Raw genomic sequence first — 24282 nt, forward strand, 5'->3', positions numbered from 1 at the left:
TTTGTTCTACTACATTGATTTATCAAATATCTTAAAATTATGTGAAAAAAAAAACAAACAAGAAATCAAGACTTTCCCGATAAACACCAGTTTATTTCCTTTTCAAAATAGAATATAAAAAATTTTAACAAATACCGAGAAGGCTTTCACGTTATGCCATCTCAATCACAATTTTACCTCTCGCGTGACCAGACTTCATTTTGTGATAAGCTGCTTTCAGCTGATCGAAAGTGAAAACACTATCAATCAATGGTTTAAGCTGAAAATCAAAATATAGTTAATTAAATAATATTTTAATTTGTTGGAAAAAAGCAAACAATTTAAAGTAAAATGAAAACAAGACCTGGTCGTTCTGAGCGTAGTCACGAAGTTTTCGCAGGGCAGATGAATTCGGTGAAAACAACACCCATCGAAGAGTTTTGAATCTCAGAATAAGTGATGCATTAGCGGCGATCAGATCGTAAATTGTCTTGAAAATTCCACCAATCACGCCATAATCATTTAAATTATTCAATATGGGAGGAACAAGAGTAAGATATTTGGCATTGGCGCAAGTTTTCAACAACTTGTAGTCGTAACCATCCCATTTGCCAGTACAGTCGAGGATGAGATCAAAACTAGACAAGTCATTGGAACATTTGAAATTGAAACAATTGTCCTACTTCTTTAATTTTAATCATCATACCCTCCAAAACTACGCAATGTAGAATCGGCATCTGGGGATTTGTAGTCAACTATGAAATCAGATCCCAAATTTTTGATGAGTGGAACAGCATCAGTGGCACATGTTGCAACAACCTTTAAGACCACAATTATTTAATGAATTAAGGTACTTACAAGCCCCTCTTTAATATTTTGTTGGCTACAATTGAGTTTTACCTTTGACCCCCAAAGTTTACAAAGTTGGGTAGCAAGTGATCCAATTCCACCTGCAGCTCCCATGATGAGGACTTGTTTCCCATTTGAAACTTCACCTAACCCACCCATGCTCCTCAGACCAGACCAAGCAGTCAGCCCAGCATATGGAATCGATGCTGCTTCTATCATTGTTAAGTTTGGTGGTTTCATGACAACTAAGGACTCTGAGACAACCACATACTGAGCATGAGAACCTGTACCAGACTGTGGTGGAACTACACCCATACATTCATCCCCTGGTTTCAACTCGGTCACCCCTTTGCCAACTTCCCTGACGATTCCAGCAAAGTCTCGACCCAAAGTAACAGGTAGGTGAGCCCGAAACAATTGTTCAAACGCCACTTTACCATATCCATCTAGTAATAAAAATAAGGTTATGAAGCATTTGGTAAAAGATCTATATGTCACCCTTACCTGGCATCCAAGCATCTAAAACATTGACAGATGCAGCTTTTATTTCTATTAGTACATCTTTACTTGAAGTAATCTTCGGGATAGGCAAATCTTTCACTAGTTCCAAACTTTCAATTCCGCCATAATCACGAAGTTGCCAAGCTGACATGAGGCCTTCAGTAGAACAAATATCACCGTGACTCGTCATTTCCTGGGAGGGATGAAACTGGAAATATGCGATAGATCTGTAGAATTGTAGGCTGACAGACGTCGATGGATCTCTGATCTGTTGCTCTTATCGAATGACTCTTATTGGATAATATTTTTTTTAGCACAGTTTCCTTCAAGTGCACATCAAGTATGCGGTAATGCAACAATGTAGATAAGATGACCATGCTAAGACTGGAACAGAATTCAAACAGGAAAAACCTGTTTTGGTTTTTAATTTTTCTTTTTCTTTCTTGCTTTGTTGTGACATTAACACCAGACATCTATTGGTGATCATAAGAAATAGTGCACTTCTCGTTCACATTTTTATTTCACGCTAGTAGAGAATCTGCATTGACAGAAAACGTAGGAATTAGCCAGATTGTTGTTCATGATTTAAAGCACGAATGGCAAAAATTGCATCCTGTTTATTTGGAAATTGATGATTAATTCAAATATCTCGATTCGATACATTAAATAGCGAAACCAGTAAGAATTTTTCTGGTTCCACCGTTTTGTGAACTAATTTGATCACCGAAATACTTGTACAATATAATTTGCTACAAATCAAATTTCAATGTCTCTAGACCCCGATTTGGCTTTGAATAGTCAATCTCATTCACTGTGGAATAGATACCGAAATTTCGTTCAAATTTTCCATGATACTATCCAAAACAAAATTCTAACTATTTTGATGCTAAAGAAATAGCCTCGCTTCTGGTACTTACAGCGTAAACTACAGTTAACGTTTAATAAATTGCTTTATATTAATGCAAGTAACTGGATTAAGGCTGCAACAAGTTGGGACGGGGCAGCTTACCTAAACGAAATTCAGTGCGCCTGCGTTAACGACGTGGGTGAGACGAAGGCCACAAACGACCTCGTGGCTGCACGTACAGGCAATTCGCTATTCCGCCTAGTCGAAAACTGTACTACTTCTATATAGACGCGCTTGTTTCCCTCTCTTCATTTGACTTGAGTGGGACGACCATTTCAATTAAGCCCTAATTTTTATTTCAACATTTTCAGGATTTGAGCCGCTCCAAAGCTACATCGAAAAATCTTTATTTCTTTGCTGACCTTGCTGTTCAGATCAATCACGCGCAGAGTGGTGAACGGCGAATTTCCATTTGAAGATGACTCGCCGCAAACAGCCACAACCTCGTCCGTGTTACTTGCACGTTGGTGAGTCATGATTGATGATTAATTCAAACTTCAAATATCACAATTTCAGGCTATTTGTCTAAACGGTACCCGCTGTAGCCGTATCAATCAATAGCGGGACAAAGTCCGTGACGTACAACGCGTCTATCAACAGGGGGAGGGAAAAAAAACGGGAAAAAAATAGCTATAAGAAGATTTTTTTTTTTTTTGGTTTTTTATATATTTCCGTTTCACGTCTTTTTCTCTTGCTCCCGTAGCTATGGAGCGTCCTAGAGAGAAAACGAGGGAGAGAGAGAGAGAAGATATTAGGCGTGTCCCGCGGGAAGGACCCTGCGCTCAAGTCCCGCGATGGGAATTCGACTGCTGCTCATCTATGGCTGCCAAGTCTGGTTGAGGCCCTTTTTTTTTGCCTTTTTTTTTTTTTTTTTACATGGACTCCATAGAGCTGGAGACGTCGACGTCGACGTCGAAACAAGAGTGCAGCAGAGCGACTTTAGGGGTTTGAAATGGGGGACTTTGTTAGACCTTTCTCTCTCGTTTCTCTACTCCTTCCATAACCCTCATGGGAGATTTTCTAAGTTGACTAACAAGAAAACTTGAATCTGCTTGAAGCTGTTCCCTTCTTCTTACACGTAGGGACCTCCCAAAAACCGGCATTCAACTCCAAGAGTCTTGTCACCAACTTTAAACTATCTCTTCTAAATTAAGAAAAAGAAAAAATTAGAAAATTGTATTACAATCTTTATTGATTCTACATTTTTTTTGTGTGTGGTTAGATCCACCTAATGCCAGCGATGATAAAGAAGATGGTGAATTGAGTGACACTTTAAGTGAAGGCAGCGGAAGTTTCACTTCCGAAGAAGGTCTCATTCTTCTGGAACTAGATGAAGTTGACGACGATTTGATGGAACAGGACAATCAGCCATCGACATCAGGTGAGCTCCACCTTTTTTTTTTTCAATAATCCATACGCAGTTGGTTGTTCCAACCCTTTTTATCGCATATACGCATCTCTCGCATCGAGTCGAGATCGTTATCCGACAATCCCTGAAGTCGGCTCGTCAAAAATCTGCCACTTCATTTGTCGAGTCCTATTAGTAAACTTGTCCCCCCCCCCCCCAAACAAAAATGTTTTTTCGACTTTCCCCGAATGCTACAAAAACGATCTTTATCTACGGTCGTAGGTAGAAGCTTTTTCGTTATTAAAGAGTTGCTTAAAAGCCTTAAAGATATTTCCCCGTTAATTCTGGATGGTGAATCCTTAAATCATCCAAGTCTCTTTTTCGCCTCGCTCGATAAAATTAAAGAGGATGATTGATTGGCTAGACGATGAAAAGCTTTTTGAAAAATGAAAATGAGAGAAGCTGCGATTGTACAGGTTCCTTTTTAACTGTCTTGTTTAGACACGGCCAGCATTTAACGATACGATGTGTGTTGCATGACGGACGAGTTCATTAAAAGAGGATTGTTCACACACTCTTATGACGTTCCTTTTGAATGTTTTTTTCTAGTCTGTTTTTTTTTCCTACGAGATGACGCAACTTTTTCGAGAATTAGAGTCGCTAAGAAATGCGTTTGAACATGTCATTCCGTCTGCGATTGGTAGCCTCTTGGAGGTCTTAAATTCAGAGCCATGACTCGTGCAATTTATTGGTCCCTCTCTTTCATTTCTGTGTTTAGATTGTTGTTTGCTTTTGTGTAGGCATTTTGTTGTATCTTTTTTTCTTTTTGACCTTTGACTGTTCGGCATTGTGTGTTGTCTGCTCTTGTGCAACAAGCCACAATAACATTCCGCACAGTTATGTATAGCGCTTACTATACTAGACGAATGCCATTTTCAGTAGGCGTTGATGGTCGCCATATATCTGCGCTTTTCTTTTGTTGACTCAACGGGTGTGGCGTCTATAAAGACATGGACTTTTTTTTTTCAAGTTTTGGTGTTCATGTTGTTGTGATTTTTTTTTTTTTTTTCTTGCTGGCCCCCTTTTCTTTTTCTTAGTGGTACCTTTTATGCGGTGAAGGTGACTTTTCTATACGTGTATAGGAGATGTGAAATCACAGTCGCGATCAAGTCCCGCCAACAAACAGAATGGGGATCTTAAAAAAAAAAAAAATGCCAAGCTTGGAACCCTTGGCATAACACACACTCACAAGCCGTTAAAAGAAATGTTAAGAAAATGAAGGAAAAAACCTTTTTTTTTATTTTCCCTTTACTTTAAATAAAGAGAAAAAAAAAATCTCTTTTAAGAACGTGCGTTATTGACAGTTAAATGCGTTGGGTGACTTGGTTCGTGTCCCCGGTCGTTAAATAAAATCAAATAAGATGGAAAAGACTAGAGGAGTTAAGAAGTAGTAGGAGGAAGAGGTAAAGCCTTTTTTTTTTTCTTTTTGTGAATGTACGTTTGTATTTAAAAAAAAAAGAGGTGCAGTGACACGAGGCGAAAAGATCTTATCCGATTTTAAACGAGACTCCCACCTTTCGTTCTTTTTTTTTCCCTTATTCTTCCGATGTGTGTATTTTGTATCTCCCCGAAGCAAAAGAAAGAAAAAAAAAGCCAGCAGGTCAAAAATGATTGCCATCTCTGGAACAGTGCGAAAAGAACAACCCTCCTCACACACAACTTGCATTAAGAAGAAGAAAAAAATATAAACGAAGGGGGGGAGGAAAGAGATAAATTAGATAGTGGAAGGTTTTCTAAAGGAAATCAAGTAGAAAAAAAAAAAAAAATGAATGAGGGCAGGGCAAAAAAGACATACGGGACAGGTCTGAAGAGCCCGGAAAAGACTATACTCGAAGAACCAATCTACCTCATGCTGCGGACTGAAAACACATAGGCAAAAAATCTATAGGGAAAACAAAAAACAACAGCGAGAGCCACAGGAGAGAAGGTGGGGGGACCACCTTCTGCGACAGGCAAATGCTGGTTTTTGTATTGTGTCCAAGTCGAGCTAAAATCGCTTTAAAAAGCCATTCAACTTTTGTTTTGTTTTTTTCCCTTCGTCTTGCTTCTTTGTTCGTTGACCAACACTCAGGGCCTTAAACACATCTGCATCTTCTGCCCGTTTTTCTACCGAGACATAATCTCACCTTGCGTGTCGTGATCGTTACAGTGTTAGCGCCAATCGAATAAAACGCAAAGGCCCTCATCCTTTATAAGGAAACTGGGGAAAAAAAGAGAGTGTCTAAAGTCTCCTTTTTTTTTTTTAAATGTAAGGACATCAAGCAGAAAGGCAGTGGAAAGAGCATTAGGTATTCTGACAGTTTGTTGCCTTGCTCGTCTCGCGAAGACTGTTGAAGAATGTCTAAATGCAGTACAACCTGTATAGAACAGTTAAAAAGATCCTATTCCATTTCCCCTTTTTTTTTTAAGTCAAAATGTCCTGGCAAAAAGAGTTGACACGGCCCTAAGATCTTGATACAGCCACACACACAAAAAGCCTGTTTAGATTCAAAATGCTCATATCGATGCTTACTTTTTGATGCAACATTGAATAGATTTTAAATGGAAGACAACAATGTTTGAATAAGGGAGGAAGAAGAAGATGCGGGAGAGCATTATTCCCAAGTCTGAGGATCGTCCAGGCCTCTGGAGAATCGAAGGCTGAGCAAGTAAGAGTATAGCATGTAGAACGACTTTGCATTATTGGGTGTGTCTGTCTCAGACGGAAGACTATGTCTACGTTTCTTTCCCTAGACGCCCTATTCCAATTTGCATTCGAAATCGTCCACGACGCGTGCAAGAAAGACTTTCACTTTTTTTTTTTTCGAAAAAAAAAATAAAATGAAAGATAAGCGTTGAGTTGTGTTTCAACTGCAACCTGTTCCGTTCACGTCTAAGGCGTAAAAGCCTCCATTTTGTTTTAAATCGTAAATGCGGTGAATATTGATGACAAGTTTGAACGATTTTGAAATCACGTTATGGCGTCACAATTGACGTGTAAAATGAGAAAAGCGGCCAAAAAAAAGGGGGGAGGGGGGATGAACTAAAAGCTCTTTCAAGTCATCAACTCATCTGTGTAAAGATGCATGCCCTTTTTCTATCCCGTCCGCCATCAGCGCACGACCGAACTCACCAACGGAAGCGGACACCCCCGCGAGATTTGAAAATCTCTAAGAAAGAGAATTAAACAAAAAAAATGGTGGGGAGATGTGAGTTTTTTTTTTAGGAGGGGTTTGAAAATGAAAGCACACACAACGAATGCGATAGAAGTGGATGATGGGAAAGAGGGCGACTGCGTGCAAACTACTTTTGGTTGGATCCTTAAAGTCGCATGCCGTTTGCTCTTGGAGCTTGGCCGCTTCTGCTGCGTGTTGGCACAACCGGGTTTTCTGATGTGCGCGCTCGAGATGTGATTAATATGAAAATTCCCTCGAGTGTTTATAGTGTGTGCGCACCGAGCCCGGAGCAGTCGTAGACTTATGTATATAGAGCAAAGTTGAAACTTTTGCCGGAGTGGCGGGGGCAAAAGAAAAAAACTGTTTTCCGTGTAGACAAGCAAAGTTGTGGCGCCGGCAAGCGGGGGATTCAAAAATGCACGTGAAAGTATTAGATTCTTCGTAAACGCAACGGACGTTGCATTTATATATTTTTCATGTTGCACAACGCACTCTCAGCCTCTCTCTCTCTCTTTTTTTTAAAAGGAATGTTGAGAAAAGAAATTTTACTCGTGGGACAAGGTGGGCCCCGGGTGAACGCACGAAAATGGCGCCTTCATTTAAAAAAAAATGACTAATCTCTGCGTATATATCAACGTCAGCGTTTGACTATTCTCTTTTCTTTTTCTTTTTTTTATTTTGCATGTTTTTATCTGAAGAAAGTGTCCAATTTTGTTTCTAATTATTATGTGCGATGGATGGAGAGACAGGTGCCAAACAAGAGATAATTGGCTGACAATGGGAGCTGGGTATACTCGTGTGTTATCTTGATTCTTATTCGATTTAACTTCTTCACATTTTCGTTGCACAAGTTTTCTTTTTCGTGAGTGCATTTGGACCGAGAGAGTTTCACGTCGCTAGAGGGTTCTCTTTTTTAAGTCCCAAGTGGATGAGAACTATATAGCTCTCTTCCTCCTCGCATCCGCTTTCACGTTGCTGCCAAGTCTTCGTCGTCTCTTCTTATATTCGCTATACTTTCTACTCGATACCTCAGCAGACAGCGCCACTAGATGAGTGGGAGTCAGTGTCGTCCCGAGAAATCCCGCGGACGCTCGAGAGGGTCTGAAAAAAAATAAAAGTTGTTCCTTTCTTCTCCTTATTTTCTAATACCATCCGCTTCCCATACGAACGGCTAGATTCTTTCCAACTTTTTTTTTTTTTTTAAAACCTCCTTTTTCCCGAGTCAGGTTTTTAATAGCCACTAGGGGGCCAGGGGGGTGGTGGTAGTGGTGATGGTGAGGGAGTTTTACTTCTCTTTTTTCCCCCCTATTCGAAGACGGGGGTGCATCAGATTCCCCAGCGTCCCTTTCACCTCTCACCCAAAAACATCTCGGTATAGTTCCCTCTTGATATTAGTGGCCAGCTCTCGGCTGAGTTTCCGCCCGTCCATAAGTCAGACTTGGCCTGGATCTCTCACCGGAGGGAGTCATCGGCGGCTCCGCCCCATTTGGTTTTTCTTTTTTTGTGGGGGGGTAACCCGCAGACTTCGGGAGTCTTTACAATACGACGAGTGTATCTTGAGCCCTTTTCGCCCAAGGTGGATCTCTCCGGGGGAAATGGAATGGACGGACAGATGGACGGAAAATGTATCCACGTGAGACAAGTAAAGAAGAAAAAAAGAGTCGGGAGGATAGAAAGGCTTCCATCTTTGATATGAGTCAAGAGAGTTTCTTGCTCATGTAGTTCAGTGCACGCGGGAAAGAAGAAGAAAAAAAAGGAAAAAAGGAAATGAGTGGACGAAGACGACGTCATCCAGCAGCATCTTTTCTCTAGAGAGAACGTGCGCCCCAAAACTTTGATATTATATCTCTTAACTGCGTTCATGCAATTAACTGGTATGCAGCTCCGAATGGGGGGGAAATACAAAGAGGACGAAAGGAAGAAACGATGAAAAAACTTGGCCATTGCTGGCGATCCAGGCCAATAAGTTTTTCTCCCTGGAGTTTGTGTGTCAATAGACTTCCGAGGAATCTTTTTTTTTTCTTTGCGATTGACAGGTGACATTTCGCTCTAGAGAGATCTATACTACTTAGCGAGCCTCCCAAAACACCTCGGAAGTTAATAGGGGTATAATTATTAAATGATTATTTTCTTCTTTTTTTTTTTAGAAGGGGGGGTGCATTTCCGTTTTTGTATGTCTAAATGTATTGAAAATCAAAAAGAATAGAAAAGGGCGGATTAGTTTGATGGGACCCCCTTTTTTTTTCAACTTGGTGGTTAGTGATCTACTCTTTACCTGTCCACAATGACTTTGTCCATACTACTTCATAATCTATCGACATTTTTTGGGGCTGAAAAAAAAATAAATTAAAGGCTCTTTCTGAATGGCCTAAAAGGAATAAAGAAATGATTGAAAGAATAAGCTTCTTATTCATGTTGTTCAGGGAGGGGGGGACTGGGAATGGAATATTGAAAGGGCAAATGGTTTTGTTTGTCTCTCACACCATCCATCAAAACTAGCAAATAGGTTTGGAAAAAGAAAATGAAAATATTCAAAGCCGGAAGCTTTTTTAAGATGCTCTAATATCATTGACGTTTCCCCGTCTTCAATGCAAAACTGAGAATATTTCCTTCAAAAGCGAATAATCGATCCGTTTTTTTTTTTAAATAAAGAGTACCCGATAACCTTTGGTTCCGCTGCTTATGTAATAAATGAAGATCCTAATAAAGTCTACGGAGGACCCATCCCAAATGGTTTCGTTACGCCATTTGTTTTCTTCCCCTCGCTGCGGCAATGCTCCATTTAAATAAAAAAATCAAAAAAGGAGGAGAGAAATCTGTGATTGAAGGCATGTCTGAATAGGCAAGGAAATGCGTTTTTGTTTTACCATCGAGACATGATATTATCACGCGCTACATTGCCGCACCGAAAACAAAGCCACTCTTGTGTGTGCAGGATCGCAGGGGAGGTTCGGCTAACACAGCAGACAGCGAACAAGAAATCCAAGATTTCCCATTGGGGGACTGTATACATGTCCTCCCCTCCTCTTGTCCCTGTGTGTGGCTAGGCGTTCGTGAAGTAAAAAAAAAAAAAAGCACAGCTGATGCGTTTGGATGTCGTTGCGGAGGAGGAATTTCGAAAGCAACGATTAACTAAACGAAATTGGAAGGCAATGATTTCGGTGATGGTACCCCGAGGAGCGCCATCTCGTTGCGTCAATTACATCGCTGAAGATTTCTTCTTTCTCTCTTACGATTGCGCAATTTTTCTTTTGAAAAATGACGTGCGTTTCACATTTGCGGTTTTGTTCGAATTTAAAATTTAAAAAAGAAACATTAAATAAGGATGACCACGATGTAATGTAACAGATGGCGCGCAATTAGACCTTTTGCCGGACCCTGTTAAATGCGCAACATGTTCCTCGAAGAAAAAAGAAATCGGAGAATTTACTTAATTTCCACGCTCGGTCGTAAAGAGATTGGATTTTCTATCCTCCCCTCGATTCCTGAAAAGAAAAGAAATGGCAGTCTTGAAAGTGTAAAGGGTGGACGGTTGACATCTTGATATTCGATTCCCAATTGAAAAAAATGAAGGAAGAACCCGTTCAGGTGTATGCTGATTGGCCAGGACGTGTATTTTTATATTCTGAATAAAACACGTCCCTTTTCAAAGAGAAGAAAAGGGGCGCCTCATTGAAAGACGATAGGCTACTTATATTATTTTTTATTTGAAAATGTCTTCTTTCTACCACGTCAAAGTCGCATCTTGGTGCTGTTCGCTGTACAGCTGAAGGGATTCGGCCGAGGTATATACAAAATAAAGCTATCGGCCCAGCCCCAAACTCCCCGAGCAAGTTCCAGTACCGATGGGTGGTCGGCTCTAACCTTCGATACCTGGGTGGGCCGCGCCCTCTCTTCTTCTTCTTCTTACCTTTTGCTGCTATCTCGTAGAAACGAGTCCGTTTTTATATCTTTTTCGTCTTCCTTTATTTTCTTCTTCTTTTTTGTGTGTGTGTGTGTGTGTTGATGTTGTTTTCTTTATCGTATAGTAGCAGTCGTACCTTTCTTCCACCTTCTTGAACATCACGATTCGCTCCTCCCCCCTCCATCTGACTCCCCCCTCCAATCATCTCTTCTCCCCATACTTTTCTTTCTGTCTTATTGCCCATTTTTTGTGTGTGTGCGAGTTCTTCTTCCAGGGGTTGCAACAGCAACACCCACTCATTATGCGCGTTGGCCTCATCAAGCCAACGATTATCCGCTTCAGAGTATCCCAACCGGAATGGCTTTTCCCCCCTCCCACGAGGTATCTCTACGTCTATATCTGATCCTTTTTTTTTTTCGTTGTTTCTCTTTTCTCTCTCTCTTTAATGCCTCTCCATTTTTTTTTTGTGTGTGTGCCTGGCTCTCTCCCCCCTTCCCCTCAAGTCCGGTGTTAAAGGTGAACTCGTGTAGCTCGTTCGGAAAATGGCCAGGTGGCGCGCCATTTATTTTTATATATTTTTTTTTTCCCAACTATCTCAAAAACATCTTCATCATCTCCTTTCTTTTCCTTTTGCTCGGCTTTTTTTTCCTTTTTTAAAAGAAAACGACCCCGATGAAGTCGTCAAAGTCTTAAAAAGTTGCGAGGTTTCTGCACCGACTGCGAGGCTTCTGCTAACTGCGACAGGTGTTCGGCCCTTATTATTATCCACGTTTTGTTTTATGCGCGCGTTTTGAAAACGAATAGCCAAGAAAAGAAGAAGACAATTTGTGTTCCTTTTTATTCGCCGTAATTTCTTTCTCTGTTTTGTTTTTGTGTGTCTGTGATCTAGTGTGTGTTGGTGTTCTCACGATCGATGATTGACGAGAAAAAGAATGCGACCAATTTGCTCGTTCGACTGAGCCATTCATCGGCCTACTTTTTAAATGCTTTGTCGCAACCTCCGCACGTAGACGGCCGAGGGGCTTCTTTTTCAAAAGAAATTCCTTTAACGCTGTAAATGGAATGAAAATTTATCGGATGTTCATCCCATAAAAGTGGCGTATCGTCGGTGAGCCTTGAATGAGGGCTCGCGCTCGTTCCTTCCTCTGGACGGCGAGTGAAGGATAACGACACCATTGGGAGTCTGCGAAATAAAGAAAGAAAAAAAATGGGCAGAGAACAAAAGCTCAACAGTTGCGTTTGTGTAGGTTTTCAAATGTGACGGGAGGTGGGTCGAAAACTGGTATTTTTTTTTTCTTCCATCGGACCAGCACCCGAATGGATATCCAGCAACGTCGTGCTCAACACGCGATAGAACGGGCGCGTTTAGTTCATAACAATGGGGAAGAAGAAAGAAAGAAAGAAAGAAAAAAAGAGAAAATGGACGATGTCTCAATTCATTGGGTGGTCCTTCTTATTTTGGGGGTCTCTCTCTCTCTTTTTTTTGTGTGTGTGTTTTCTTGTCCACCTTTTCTTTCCAGGGGTGATTATGAAACTAGGAAAAAGAAACATTCTTCTTCCATCTGACTTGAGAAATGGTACACAAAAAAACATTTTCGGTTTCGTTTCTTTTTTGATCTCTTCTTCTGTTTCTTTTTATCGTCTTCTTTCATCTTTTTTTTTTTCGCCTTCTTCCGATGTGTGTTGAAGTTACACGCAGCGGTAGTTCGGCAACTGTTAACGTATTTCTTCATAACGAGACATTTTCCCATGAAAAAAAAAATGAAGAAGAAGAAGAAAAATGGTGGTAGACGATTCATTCGACTCCGGGGAGGTCTTTTTTAACCAACAGCAACAACAACGATAGAAAATAACCTGAATTTTCTCGGATAAATACCCGCACTGTCGAAATAAGTAAAGAACTTTTCCTAAAAAAAAAAAAATGTTCTTCTAGTTCTGCGTGTGTGCGTGTGGGGTGGTGATTGGTGAAAGGCAGCACACAACCTCGACATTCTTTACCTTCTTATCATTCTTATGGCTGATGACTTGTATTCATGACATCGAGAGAAAAAAAGGAGAGGGGAGAACCTTTCTTTTGAACACCCCTCATCGATCGATATAAAGTAACGCATTTGACATTTGTCGAAAAAGAAAGAAAGAAAAAAAAAATGTCTTCGTTTTCACAGTGTCATTTCCTGTCCAGCTTGTACTTTCGTTGCTCTCTCTCTCTTCGTGTTTTGGTTCAAAGAATTATAAACTCGAATCTGTTCCTTCCCTAAAAAAAAAAACCCTTTCGTTGTCCCCAAAAGAAAACGTGTCCTACGGGCTAACAAATCGGACCTACCAAAATTCGGGGGGGTCGTAGGTCGAGGCACATTATCAGCTTTTAGACGTCAACTGCTTGCCCAGCTTGTCTATCAAGCTACCGGTTCCGACTTTTTACAGGCAGAAAGCAAGTACAAAAGAAAATGGGCAATCCTCCAGTTGTTATTTTTCCGTCGACGACAAGTGCGCAGAGATAACAAACACAGTCAGAAATGTTGAAATAGCAAAAAGAGAGGGAAAGACTTTGGCCCTTTTTTTTCGTGTCCCTTCTTTGCAGTACAGATTGTACTGTGTATAATAAGATTCTTCTTCTTCTTTTCCCTTTTTCTTGTTGTTATTGTCACGGACAATGGGATTTTTCGGGGGGGGGAAACACAATAACAAATGTGGTAGAGGGGGGACTGCTGACTGCATATATCTCTGGCATCTTAGCAGGGCTAGGAGAAAAGAATTTTAAAAATAAAATGTGAGGGACCATCAATATGTTTTTTAGCTCGTTCGTGCCCAACTCGGCCAGTCAACGACTTTATAGTCCTGATTTCTTTTTTTTTTTTACGAGGCCTTGGCATCGCGTACAGAACCCCCCCATTTTTTTTCTTTCTTGCGCGATGATGTGTTGTTGAGTTTCTTCAACTTCAGCCCCGAATGTAAAAAAAAAAAGGAAAAAGACCCTGCCTTGCATGCGCTGTATAGACTTGTAAACAAAAAATGGAGGATACCTAGGCGCGACACGAACTTGGCCTCTCGTCTTCTCAATCAGATCCTCAATCCTATCGGTTTCTTTTTTTTATATTGGCCCTATTGGTTGAAGAAATTCAGTTTTTAAATTTTTATTTTGGCTTTGCCGCCTGACCGAATGATTCCCAGGAGGGTTAAATGGAGTGCGCGAGATGGTACACGGAAAGGTGTATAGCACACCGGTAAAGCGTCACACAGGTGTGTACGTATATCTTTACCACCAATTTGTCGGATTTATTATCGGCTAGCTCGTGTTTTATTGCTTTCAGAAAGGCCATCGATCCCGATCGGCATTTTCTTTTTCGCTTAAAAAAAATCCCTTTTAACCTCGTCATAAAAAAATCAAATCAATGTTTAACTTTGATCAGATTTTTTAAAAGAACACACAACTTTAATTTTGATTTTTGCTACCGTCTCAACTTGCAAATCTGACGAAGCGCAAAGAAAAATGGTGTAGGCCGTCATCTCGAATCTATGCTATACGCGCTGTTCGCTAAAAGGCAGTTGGCTGTAACCACCGCATGAATAGCCTTTTTAAAGGTACAGCATAATCCTCCTTTCTCTGCCCCCACTCGTCCGTGTGTTACACGCTTCATTAAACCTTATAACAACGGCAAAAGGGAGATAAGATGCAAGTGGTACGCCATAAGTGTATAGTCATAGTAACAGTAAATAGCCATTTAGCTCTTATTTCTTTTCGTTCTTTTTTTAAGAAAATCAGTTTGAGAATCTAAGAATTTCGTGTGCCATGAGATATCCATTGGTCGTGATGTCGCTACGACTTGCCTGAGTTTCAAAAAATAACAGAATTTTTTGGGGGAGAAAATGAAGTCATTAAAAAAAAAGGGACCTAGAGCGTCTGGTCTGAGACGACTCTGTTATAAGAGCAACAACAATAACATGAAAAAGTAAAAGAGAGAGAGGGGAGGCAGAAAGATATAGGCAAAACATTTTTTTTTTTTCTTTTCGTATTTCGTTTAAAAAAATAAAATGCTGTCAGACGGAAAAGGAGATAGAGTAGTACGTAGACAAGAATGGGGCGGAGCGGCTCAGCTTGTGACTCCCATCACCGTTTCTCAGCGGGATGTCTTTTCCAGCCCGGCGGAGGAAGAAGAGAGAGGGGGGACTTGTTGCTTTTCTTCCTCCTTTCTGGCTATTATTCTCTGTATATCTTACCTATCTAGCCTTTTATATTTTTCTTACCTTAGCCTACCTAGCAAAAGCTTATGATGAAAAATGAGAGGGTGCTCCACATGTTGCCACCCCACTCTTAGCTCCCCTTGCCCACCCCCTACTGCTTCTCAGACTACAAACATCTTCTTTTTCTTCATGTCGCTTCATAATATCAACCGGCCCGACGGTGGCCGACTGTGAGACCTTTCGAGCTCATTTATTTACAACTTTCATTTATTTTTTATTTTTTAAAATATTTTTCTCTTAAGATTTTTTTTTTGAGATTTTGTCGACGCATCGGCAAGACATTGAAAGTAGTCGCTTAGGATGACTACTATATCTTCAATCCCATCATTCCTCTCTACTCCTCTGATTTTCGGGTTTATTTGTACCGTCCGAGTGGCCCTCGTTTTCTTTCTGAGGGGCAAGTAGATTCTTCTTTGTATCCAATTGTATAAGCCGTCTGTAACCACTGCCGCCACCACCATCATTATGCCCAGGTGCTTCATCTGCGTACACGTCGTGTCGGCCTGCCGGCTTGTCATCAAAGTATTTTGACCTTTCATTTTTTTTAAGGGGGAAGTTGCCCCCTTTTTTTATGTAACGTAGTTAAAGGTACTTATATAATTCTATCAACGGAGGCATATGTATTTGCAAAGACATGACATCTGTGGTCGGCTTATGACGTAAGACATTATTGAGGCGATATTCTACGAACGTATCGACTTGAACTTTGAAGATAATTAATTATTTAAAAATGTCATTTAAAGGCTTCTTTTGGTTTGTTTGTTGTTGTGTATTTTTGATGTGCGGGTAAGACACGGTAAGATAGGAATGTTTTCAGCAATTCAAATATTCATAACTGGGAAGGATGTGTCATTTGCAAGTCAACGTCGTTGGAGATGAGGAGAAAAGAGCGAAGTTGCCAGTGATTTAATTTTAATCGGCTCCGAGGAATCTCGGATTAATGCCGCACTGAAACTTGTCAAATCCTTTTTGTTTTCGTCAATTTCTCCATCGTCCGGGATTAACGACTCGCCTGAGCGATGCGAACGTAAAACTTTTAAGAGACATGTTTGATGAAACATTTCTCCGATCGTCATAGACACACGCAACCGACAAGAAAACAAACAGAAAATAAACTCCCCTTGTGAATAGATTTAATAAAAATAAAGAGAAAAAAAAAAGACATTTTTTTATAAGAACTATGGAAAGCCGCAGGATAAAGGCAAATGAAAATGTTATACCTATAAACAAAGAAAGGAGAAAAATAGAGAAGGATCTTTACGATCCCGATGACGACCACCCGCGCATAAATATTTCCTTTTGTTCTATCGATTTTGGCCGGTTGTGTTGTTTTCGACTTGTTGCGTGATGGAAATATCAACACAACACTATCGAAAGAAAATGGAAGAAGATGTTAAATGTCAAGAATAGGGAAAGATCGCATACATTTAGCGGATCGCCAGCAGAGCGCTAGTCGGGGAAGAAGGGTCCTGCTTTAGGACGACGGCGTTAGACTTACAAACACAACAGAATGTATGTTTTTAATGTCTTTATCTTTTCCACTTTAAAAGTCAAAAATAAAATAAAAATTTCGGTCTCTCCCACGTTTCCAGTTTAGGGAAAAAGAAAAAGGGGTTCCGCGCGCGTAGACAACAGACGCGGCAGCCAGAAAAGAGCAATCACGCGCATTCCCAGTTTTTTTTTTTCTTTCTCTTTTGCTGACAGACAGGCAGATTTTTTTTTTTTTCGAGGGGGGAGGGAGACATGGAGAAAAAAAAAGCGACTCTTGGATGTACCGCGATATGCTGGAACTCCCTCTCATAATAAAAAGAAAAGAGCATTTCTATTTTGCCGCTCTCTCTGAAGGCAGAAGAAGAGCCAAAGAGAAATGGTAATAATAATAAAAAGAAAAATATTTAGATATAGTTGTAGTACATGTGTGGTGCGTACAAGAGAGCGGACGAGAGAGATTGTCGGTGTATAACAAAGAGGCTACAAAAATATGGAAGATGGAGGCGAAAGAGGAGGAACTTTAGATGAGTTGGAAGGAGGGTCTATTTTCTTTTATACGTGCATATAGATGTGTGTGAGTAGTATATTCATTTTTCTTCTTCTTCTTGTCCCGAGACGAGCTAATCTAGATGACCCACAGGTTCTTTTTCGAAATGCCCGCAGACCTTTTATTTTTTATTTTTTGCCCCTCTTCATTTTCTTTCTGTTTTTTGTTTTTTTTTTTACTCTATACATCTTATTTCATTTTCCTGGCCCTCTCGTCGGGTCTCTTTTTCAAACTGCAGTCCTATCGGACTGTGTGATGTCTTCATCATCGCTCCTCTCCGCCTCTTCTTTCTTTTTTTGGTGTTGTTAGTCGACGTGGGGGGAAAGGTAGTTTTCAACCGGTTTTTTTTTTTTTTCTTTCGAATAAATTTATCTCCGTTGTTTTCTTTTTTTTTTTTATATTATTATTATTATTTAAAGCTTTTTCCTTAAAGGAATGAAATTGCGGCCCGCCGCGTCTCACACAAACAATCGGGTTCTCCCATTTTCATCGGTCCTTGGTTCAACGTGTTGTATATCTTTTGCTCGCCGCCCTGTGGTTTTGTTTTTGTTTGTTTGGATGCTGAAAGATTCTCTCAGATGTGCAACGACCAACTTCATCATACGTTTGTTTTATTAAGTGCGCGCTCGACGGCGATATGCTCCTTAACATTCCTGGCCGATCATGTGAATTTAGCTCCCCAAAAAAAAACGGATAGGACCACCTCTACCTCTGAGGGAAAGTAAATGATTCAACAGTTTTCAAACGTGCAATTTTTAGTTCCCACTTAAAAAAAAAAAAAATTCTGTTTTCCATTCAGATATTTCGTTTTTATTAAACCCAACACGAAAAATGAAATATCGGGTGAGGACGTTATAACAAGATAGCGAAAAACACATTTTTGCATGCACACCTATTAATATTAAATAATCATCGATTAAAAAGAAACTGTTTTCACCTTTCACTTGTGCCGTTACATTTCTAACGCTCCCATCATGAAAACGAACAAGTTTTTTTAAAAAAAGAAAAGAAAAGAAAAGAACGACAAAGGTATAGACTAAGATGGAGTGGAATATACGAATATAGAGATGCAGGAGCGCGCGGTGTTTCTTTTATAATGTCAAAAAGGAAGATGTCTGGGTGTTTTTCGCTGCTGCACTGGTCTACGACTTATATAGTAGTTTGTATGTGAGTAGATGGCTCTATCTTAGTTCTATTCCTTGACTCAGGTATCTCCGCTCATTAAAGCCACGCGTTTTTTTTCCCTCTCTCTCTTTTCTTTTTTGACTCTCTTCATTTGAATGGTTGATGTCTTGTTTCCAGTCCTGGAACCGAGGGGAGCACACACAAATTTCAACAACAAAATAAAAAAATGTGGTTGAAAGAGAGAGAGAGAGAGAGGACTCCCCCTGGGCTTATTTGAACCTTCTTCTCTTCTATTTTCTTCTTCAATTCTTGGCCCTCTTTTCGATTCCGTAGTCCCGCCCAGCTATACTATACTCTGACTGGGCACGCTAGCGTGTGTAGGTTTTTATAATAGCCGAGAAGGAAGAGATGAAGGAACCCGACCGCTTTGGTCATCGTCCGCTTGGCTTGCCGACGAAATTGTGCGAGATCTTGTTGAATCACTCTTTCAACAACGGAATCAAAAGCCATTTTGAGGACGTCACAGCCGTACATGGACCTTTACACACATTGAATACGGTTAAATACATAACCGGAATGGCCGAAAGATGTGGAGGAATCATGTTTGCCTCGAGTGACTTTCACAGTCGGTGCTATTCAACAAGTGGGCAGACTTTGAAAATCATCAGTTGGATTCTTCAAAAATAAGAAAAGAAGGAAAAAATGTTTTTTTTTTTATTCTGATTGAGTGTTCGAGCGAGAACGCGAGCTGAGGGTGCCTGGCATGATGTCTTGGGTGGGGGTCTTTTCTTTCAAAAAAGTTCTTCTTCGATTTTTTCTTCTACTTCTTCCTTTCTTCTCTTATCTGATATGGCCACTCCTTCGCCACCCATCCGTTTCTCGGTGGAGTAGGTGGAGGAGGAGCACAAGGAGGAGAGAAAGGTTCCCCGTCGAGATTGAAAACTTCTCCCAAGCCACCACAACACAGTGGACGAGCAGCCAACAAGTGAGAGAAGGAAAACGAAGCAAAAGAGAAAGAGAGACGGAACATAGAAGAGACCACAAGACGACTCAACTCGGTCGAGTCAACACGTACCGTGAAACGGCAAGAGTCTTTTGCGCTAGACACTCGGTTGCCCTTTTGATGACTTCTCCTCCATCTCGAGTTACACGACATCTGTTTCTTCTCCGGCTTGATTCCAGTGTGTGTTTGTGTTTTAACTACAACATCTTTCGGCTCGAAACTGAACGATTCCAAAGGATTATTTGACACATTCCACACCTACCCCCCCCGTCCCTCAAAAGAGCCTCAATTAGCCAACACTTGTGGTTTAGTGTACACGGCTATTTTACAAATCAAGTGGACAGTGTTTCTGACTAATCGTTTTTGTATTTGACTCAAACTTGTTTGTGCAGTGGTTTCGTTTGTTTTGTTTTTGCTCGTGAATTACGTTGTCGGTAATGATAAGAATTTTGTCTTTGGTTTTTTTTCTGTATTAAATAATCGACAACAATTGAATTAAACAGTTCATTATGCATTGATAGAATTGCGGCGACAAGAGGAATTCGATAAGATGCCGCCTACCGACGGCCAAGTTGTCCTGTCGGCGCCTCCGACCAGCACCAACGGCCCACCTGGCGATTCCAACGCCGCGTTAGCCGCCAACTCTGCCCTTTCCGTCCCGTTCACGTGCAATTTTTGCCAGCGATCATTTCCGCGGTTATCTCTCCTCAAAAAACACGAACAGGTATTTAATTACCCTTTTCGTATGTTGTTGTTGTTGCTCAGTACTTAATCTTCGGTATCAATTCATTCGTCAATGTCAACGCGAAATCGTTTTGATCTTTCAAATTCATCGCGACGAGAGCCAAAAAACGAGAACGAGAATAATTGATTTTCCTCTCTTAATTGGTCAAACAGGCTCATAGTGACGAGATGCCCTTTCGCTGCGATTTCTGCTTGCGACTCTTCAAGCACAAAAGATCTCGTGATCGTCACGTCAAACTCCACACGGGCGATAAAAAATATCGGTGCCAACATTGCGAGGCCGCCTTTTCTCGAAGGTCAGTTCCTTTCCGTTTCTGTCTCTTCAAATACCTGATCCACACACATTTCTTGTCGCCTGATGATTTCATCAACATGTTCGAACTCCATAAAGCTGGTCATTTTTTTGGGGGGGGGAAATCAGTTTTGACTTGACGAATTATTCCGGTTCTGTCACGACTATCTCCTTAGTTGTATCTGAAATCTTATTCCAACTTTTTCTTTGTTGGCCCGTTTTGGTTAACGCGTTTGACGGCCAACCCATTGGAAATCACATTTCAACGTTGTATCAGATTTTGAAAAATTGAATATCCACGTTGAATAATTATTGGGTCACCTTATTCGGGCGAAAGAACTTGGTCCCTTTGAAAGTCAAAAAAAGAAAAGAAATATTAGCATTTTATTTTGAAGGAAAACAAAAATATATTTTTTTTTAAATCAATCAAACAACGATTTTGTGTCTGTTTTGCAGTGATCATTTAAAAATCCATGTCAAGACGCACGACACCCGCAAGCCATTCCAATGCAGCGTCTGTCAACGCGGTTACAGCACGGCGGCAGCTCTGACGTCGCACATGTTAAACCATCGACGTGAATCCGGATCACGTTGCGGATCGCTTTGTTCGTCAACTTCCAGCGTTTCGGCAGCTTCAACCACCTGCTCGTCTGCCACACCCAATCACGGCCGTAGCACGTCATCCAACGCGTCGACGCCTTGCCCGACATCGTTGCCGTCATCGTCACCTGTTTCACCGCCACCGACGCCAACAAACGACGCTCCAAGCGTTCGAACGATGAGCCCATCGACGGCTATCAAACAGCATCCGCCTCCATCGTCTGTCACTCCGCCCATGGAACTGCCCAACAGTCCAGCCAGTCCACCCATTTCGCAGTACCAGGTAAGGAATCCGACATATTGCCACCTGACCTTTCCTTCCAAAACGGAGAATTATTTCAAAATGCACATGGATTTTTAATTTTCCTTTCTTTTTTTTAAAAAACCAGAATCAGCAGCAAACATCACCGGAAATGGACAAGTCGACTGTAATCCGACCGGCTTTGCAACTTGCGGTTTCAGAAATGGCCAGTCCTTTGTCGAAATCAGACGCGGTTGTCAAAGAGGACGACGTGATGGCCACTGCCAAAGTTTCACCTATCGCCCTCCAGTGCCCTTACTGTGCAAAAGAATCTTTTTCTTCATTGGCCGCGCTCAGCCTTCACGTCCAAACTCTTCACGGTAAATTATCCGCCTTTAATAAAAATGGCCCTCTTTTATTTTAAGGCCGTCACGGATTCATCATTCGCTGTTCTTTTTAGGGCCCTTGAGTCGCCGCGATGGCCAACATGGCGGCGCTGATGCTGGACAACAAGGACTACTCTACGCTTGTCAGTTGTGCACGTTGCGATTCGGCAATTTGCCCGCTCTACAGCAACACACTTTATCGGCTCATAGTCTGGCTGATCTTCTACAACTTTATTGTCCAGCACCGGCGGCCAAAATTGGACCACCTGGCGAACAGTCGGACGCGCAAAACTTCCCCACCGATCTGAGTTGCCCCAAGAAACGGAACGAAGTGGAAGAAGAAATCGAAGGCCGCTTTTCTTGCCCGCAATGTCCGTCGGAATTTAAACAATCGGAAATCGAAGCGTTTCAGGCACACGTGGCTGGCCATTTGATGTCCAGCTGGAACGAGTATGGCTGCTCGTCGTGCGTTAAGAGCTTCACTACACCCGACGAACTTCAGAAACATTTGCTGGACATGCACGCTCATCATCTCTATCGATGCGCCCTCTGTAAAGAAACGTTTGATTCAAAAGTTTCCATCCAAGTTCATCTGGCCGTTCAGCACAGCAGCGAATCGAAATTGTACCGATGCACGGGCTGCCCGGCGTCGGATGAAACGTCTTCCGTTTTCCGAACCGAAGCGGAGTTCAACACGCACGTCGTGGTGGCGCACACTTCACGAATTCCGCCTGTTAAGCAACAACCTGTGGCCCTCCTCAAATGTCCACTTTGCCCGCAGTCCTTTGCGGTGGAATTCTTGCTGGAACGGCACATGCATCTAACTCATCATGGCCATCGATTACCTTCTTCAAGCGACGCACCGTTGACGGCTATGACTAGCGAGAGTTCAACTCCGGCCAAAGTGGAAAAGACGGACAAGTCTGAAAATAACTCGACAACATCCACGGTGCTGAACCTGAGCCTCAATTGCGCTTATTGCGGCGAAACGTGCAAATCGAGATCGGAGCTGGAGGCTCACATGAAGAATGCCCATCATCCGCCAAGTAGCAATGGTCCGTCTAGCTCTAATTTACTTCCATCGCCGGCTGCAAATGGCCGAATCAAATGCAACATTTGCGATGAGATTTTTTCTTCGGCTTCGATCTTGGCCGAACACAAATTGTCTCATTGCAAAGTGTCCGGCGCTGCTGTTTGCGCCCAGTGCCGCGTCCCTCTACCGACCGAGGAAGCTTACTATGCCCACCTGCAAGCCCCGCCTCACGGCCCTAGCGCTACGCCTCCCCTGACGTGTTTAGTATGCCGGCAGACGCTCAATTTACCCCTGGAAGTCGGTTTGCATGCTCGCTTCCACACTGCCGGCCAGTCGGCCGGCCCTCCACAACCGGAACCATCCCTGTATCCGTGTTCCTTCTGCCACCGTCATCTGGAATCTACCAATTTGATTGCCAATGGAATGGCTTTAAACGGGCAGCAAACTTACATTTGCAAAGATTGCCTTCACGCTCACAATCAGATGATGGTCCACCAACAGACGGCCCTCTTCCCACTGCCCCAGCCGCCGCCCAGGAGCTATCAGTGTATCAAGTGCCAGGAGATCTTCGCCACTGAAGCAGAAATTCAATCTCACGTGGCCAGCCATCTAGTGTCGGAGGGATGTCTGCATCCGTGTCGCCTCTGTGCACGCCAGTTCGACACGCCTCTCAAACTGCAGGCCCATTTGATTGAACACACGTTTGCTGGCTGTCCAGCCTTCGCTTGCTACCTGTGCGGATGTCTGTTCACCGCCGCCGCCAATTTGCAACGCCACATGTTTGACCAGCATGGTGGCGCTGTCGGATTGAGACCCTACGATTGCTCTCGTTGTCATCTCAAGTTCTTCTTCCGGGCCGAGTTGGAGAATCATTTGCTCAGTCACATTGAACCGCAACCTGCCGGTGGATCGGCACAACACCCGTCGACAATGGAACAGGATAAAGCGACGGATGTGCCGGAAGAATCGAGGAGTTTCAACGACGAAGAAGAGGAAGAATTGAATGACGAAGATGATAACATCTCTGTGACATCTTCATCGCACGCGTCCGAGATCACACTGTCGGATGCTCAAAAGGCGGCCAATGCCATACCGGAAGAGATTTCGGAAGAAAGGAACGGCAAAGATTCTGAGATGTCCGACAGCTCAGATTCTTCTTCTCTCTTTTCGTCAGCTTGTTCCAGTTCATCCTCTGTAACGCGGAAAGAGCAACCGGAATCTTCAGCGACGAGTTCATTCCGGTGCGACCGCTGTGACCAATCGTTTCCGTGCCTCAGCAACTTGCAGGGCCACGTTCGCATCCACACGCAAAGCCGTCGATTCACCTGCCCAGAGGCCAGTTGCGGCAAAGAGTTTGCACTACGCCGGAATCTTCACATTCACATGCGGTCACACACCGGTGACCGTCCCTACTCCTGCCCGATGTGCCCGAAGCGATTCGCCCGGAAGGAGAATCGCAAAGCTCATCTCAAGTTGCACAGCGGAGTGAAACCTTTCAGCTGTTCCATTTGTTCCAAGACCTTCGCCCGCAAAAGCCATTTGAGTGAACACGGCCGTACCCATTCCTCTGCAGCCGATCATTCACCATCAGTTAACAGTAGTGCCAAAATGCCTGTTGCGGCAGCAGAACCGAACGGGACTGCCACGGAAAACTCCGTTGATATCAACTAGCCAAAAAATTGTTTGCGTACATATAGTTTATGTGATGGTTCGTTTTTTTTTTTTTTTTTAAGATTACTCTCACAATCTTGAATGAGTTTCGGCTTATATAATAATTGTTTTCTTTGATATTGCTCAGTGTGCGTGTCGGTTAAAGTTTGAACGAAATCGATTTTCTGTTACTTCCATTTCTTGTTACTAGTGCAGAGTGAGACG

General features: G+C 42.2%; 2 protein-coding genes across 3 annotated transcripts; one reads left to right on the forward strand and one right to left on the reverse strand.

Moving 5' to 3' along the window:
• Positions 1 to 72: 72 nt before the first annotated feature.
• LOC116916134 (reticulon-4-interacting protein 1, mitochondrial) lies at positions 73 to 1789 on the reverse strand. The gene is made up of 5 exons (XM_032921336.2): positions 1333 to 1789; positions 880 to 1274; positions 686 to 798; positions 344 to 617; positions 73 to 259 (listed from the first exon to the last, which is right to left on the reverse strand). The coding sequence occupies exons 1-5, from the start codon at positions 1517 to 1519 to the stop codon at positions 152 to 154; spliced, it is 1077 nt and encodes a 358-aa protein (XP_032777227.2). The 5' UTR covers positions 1520 to 1789; the 3' UTR covers positions 73 to 151.
• Positions 1790 to 2461: 672 nt separating this feature from the next.
• Positions 2462 to 24254, forward strand: LOC116916136 (zinc finger protein 423). 2 transcript variants are annotated; one of them, XM_032921338.2, is made up of 7 exons: positions 2462 to 2703; positions 3459 to 3617; positions 19633 to 19835; positions 20009 to 20151; positions 20604 to 21030; positions 21137 to 21368; positions 21449 to 24254. In XM_032921338.2, exons 1-7 carry the CDS (start codon positions 2655 to 2657, stop codon positions 24076 to 24078), a joined length of 3843 nt encoding a protein of 1280 aa, XP_032777229.2. In that variant the 5' UTR covers positions 2462 to 2654; the 3' UTR covers positions 24079 to 24254. The 2 variants fall into 2 exon arrangements, with proteins under 2 accessions (XP_032777229.2, XP_032777230.2); XM_032921339.2 differs by lacking the exons at positions 2462 to 2703; positions 3459 to 3617 and adding an exon at positions 17789 to 19545.
• Positions 24255 to 24282: the final 28 nt, after the last annotated feature.

Source organism: Daphnia magna, linkage group LG2 (genome assembly GCF_020631705.1).
Source record: "Daphnia magna isolate NIES linkage group LG2, ASM2063170v1.1, whole genome shotgun sequence".
NCBI lineage: Eukaryota > Metazoa > Arthropoda > Branchiopoda > Diplostraca > Daphniidae > Daphnia > Daphnia magna.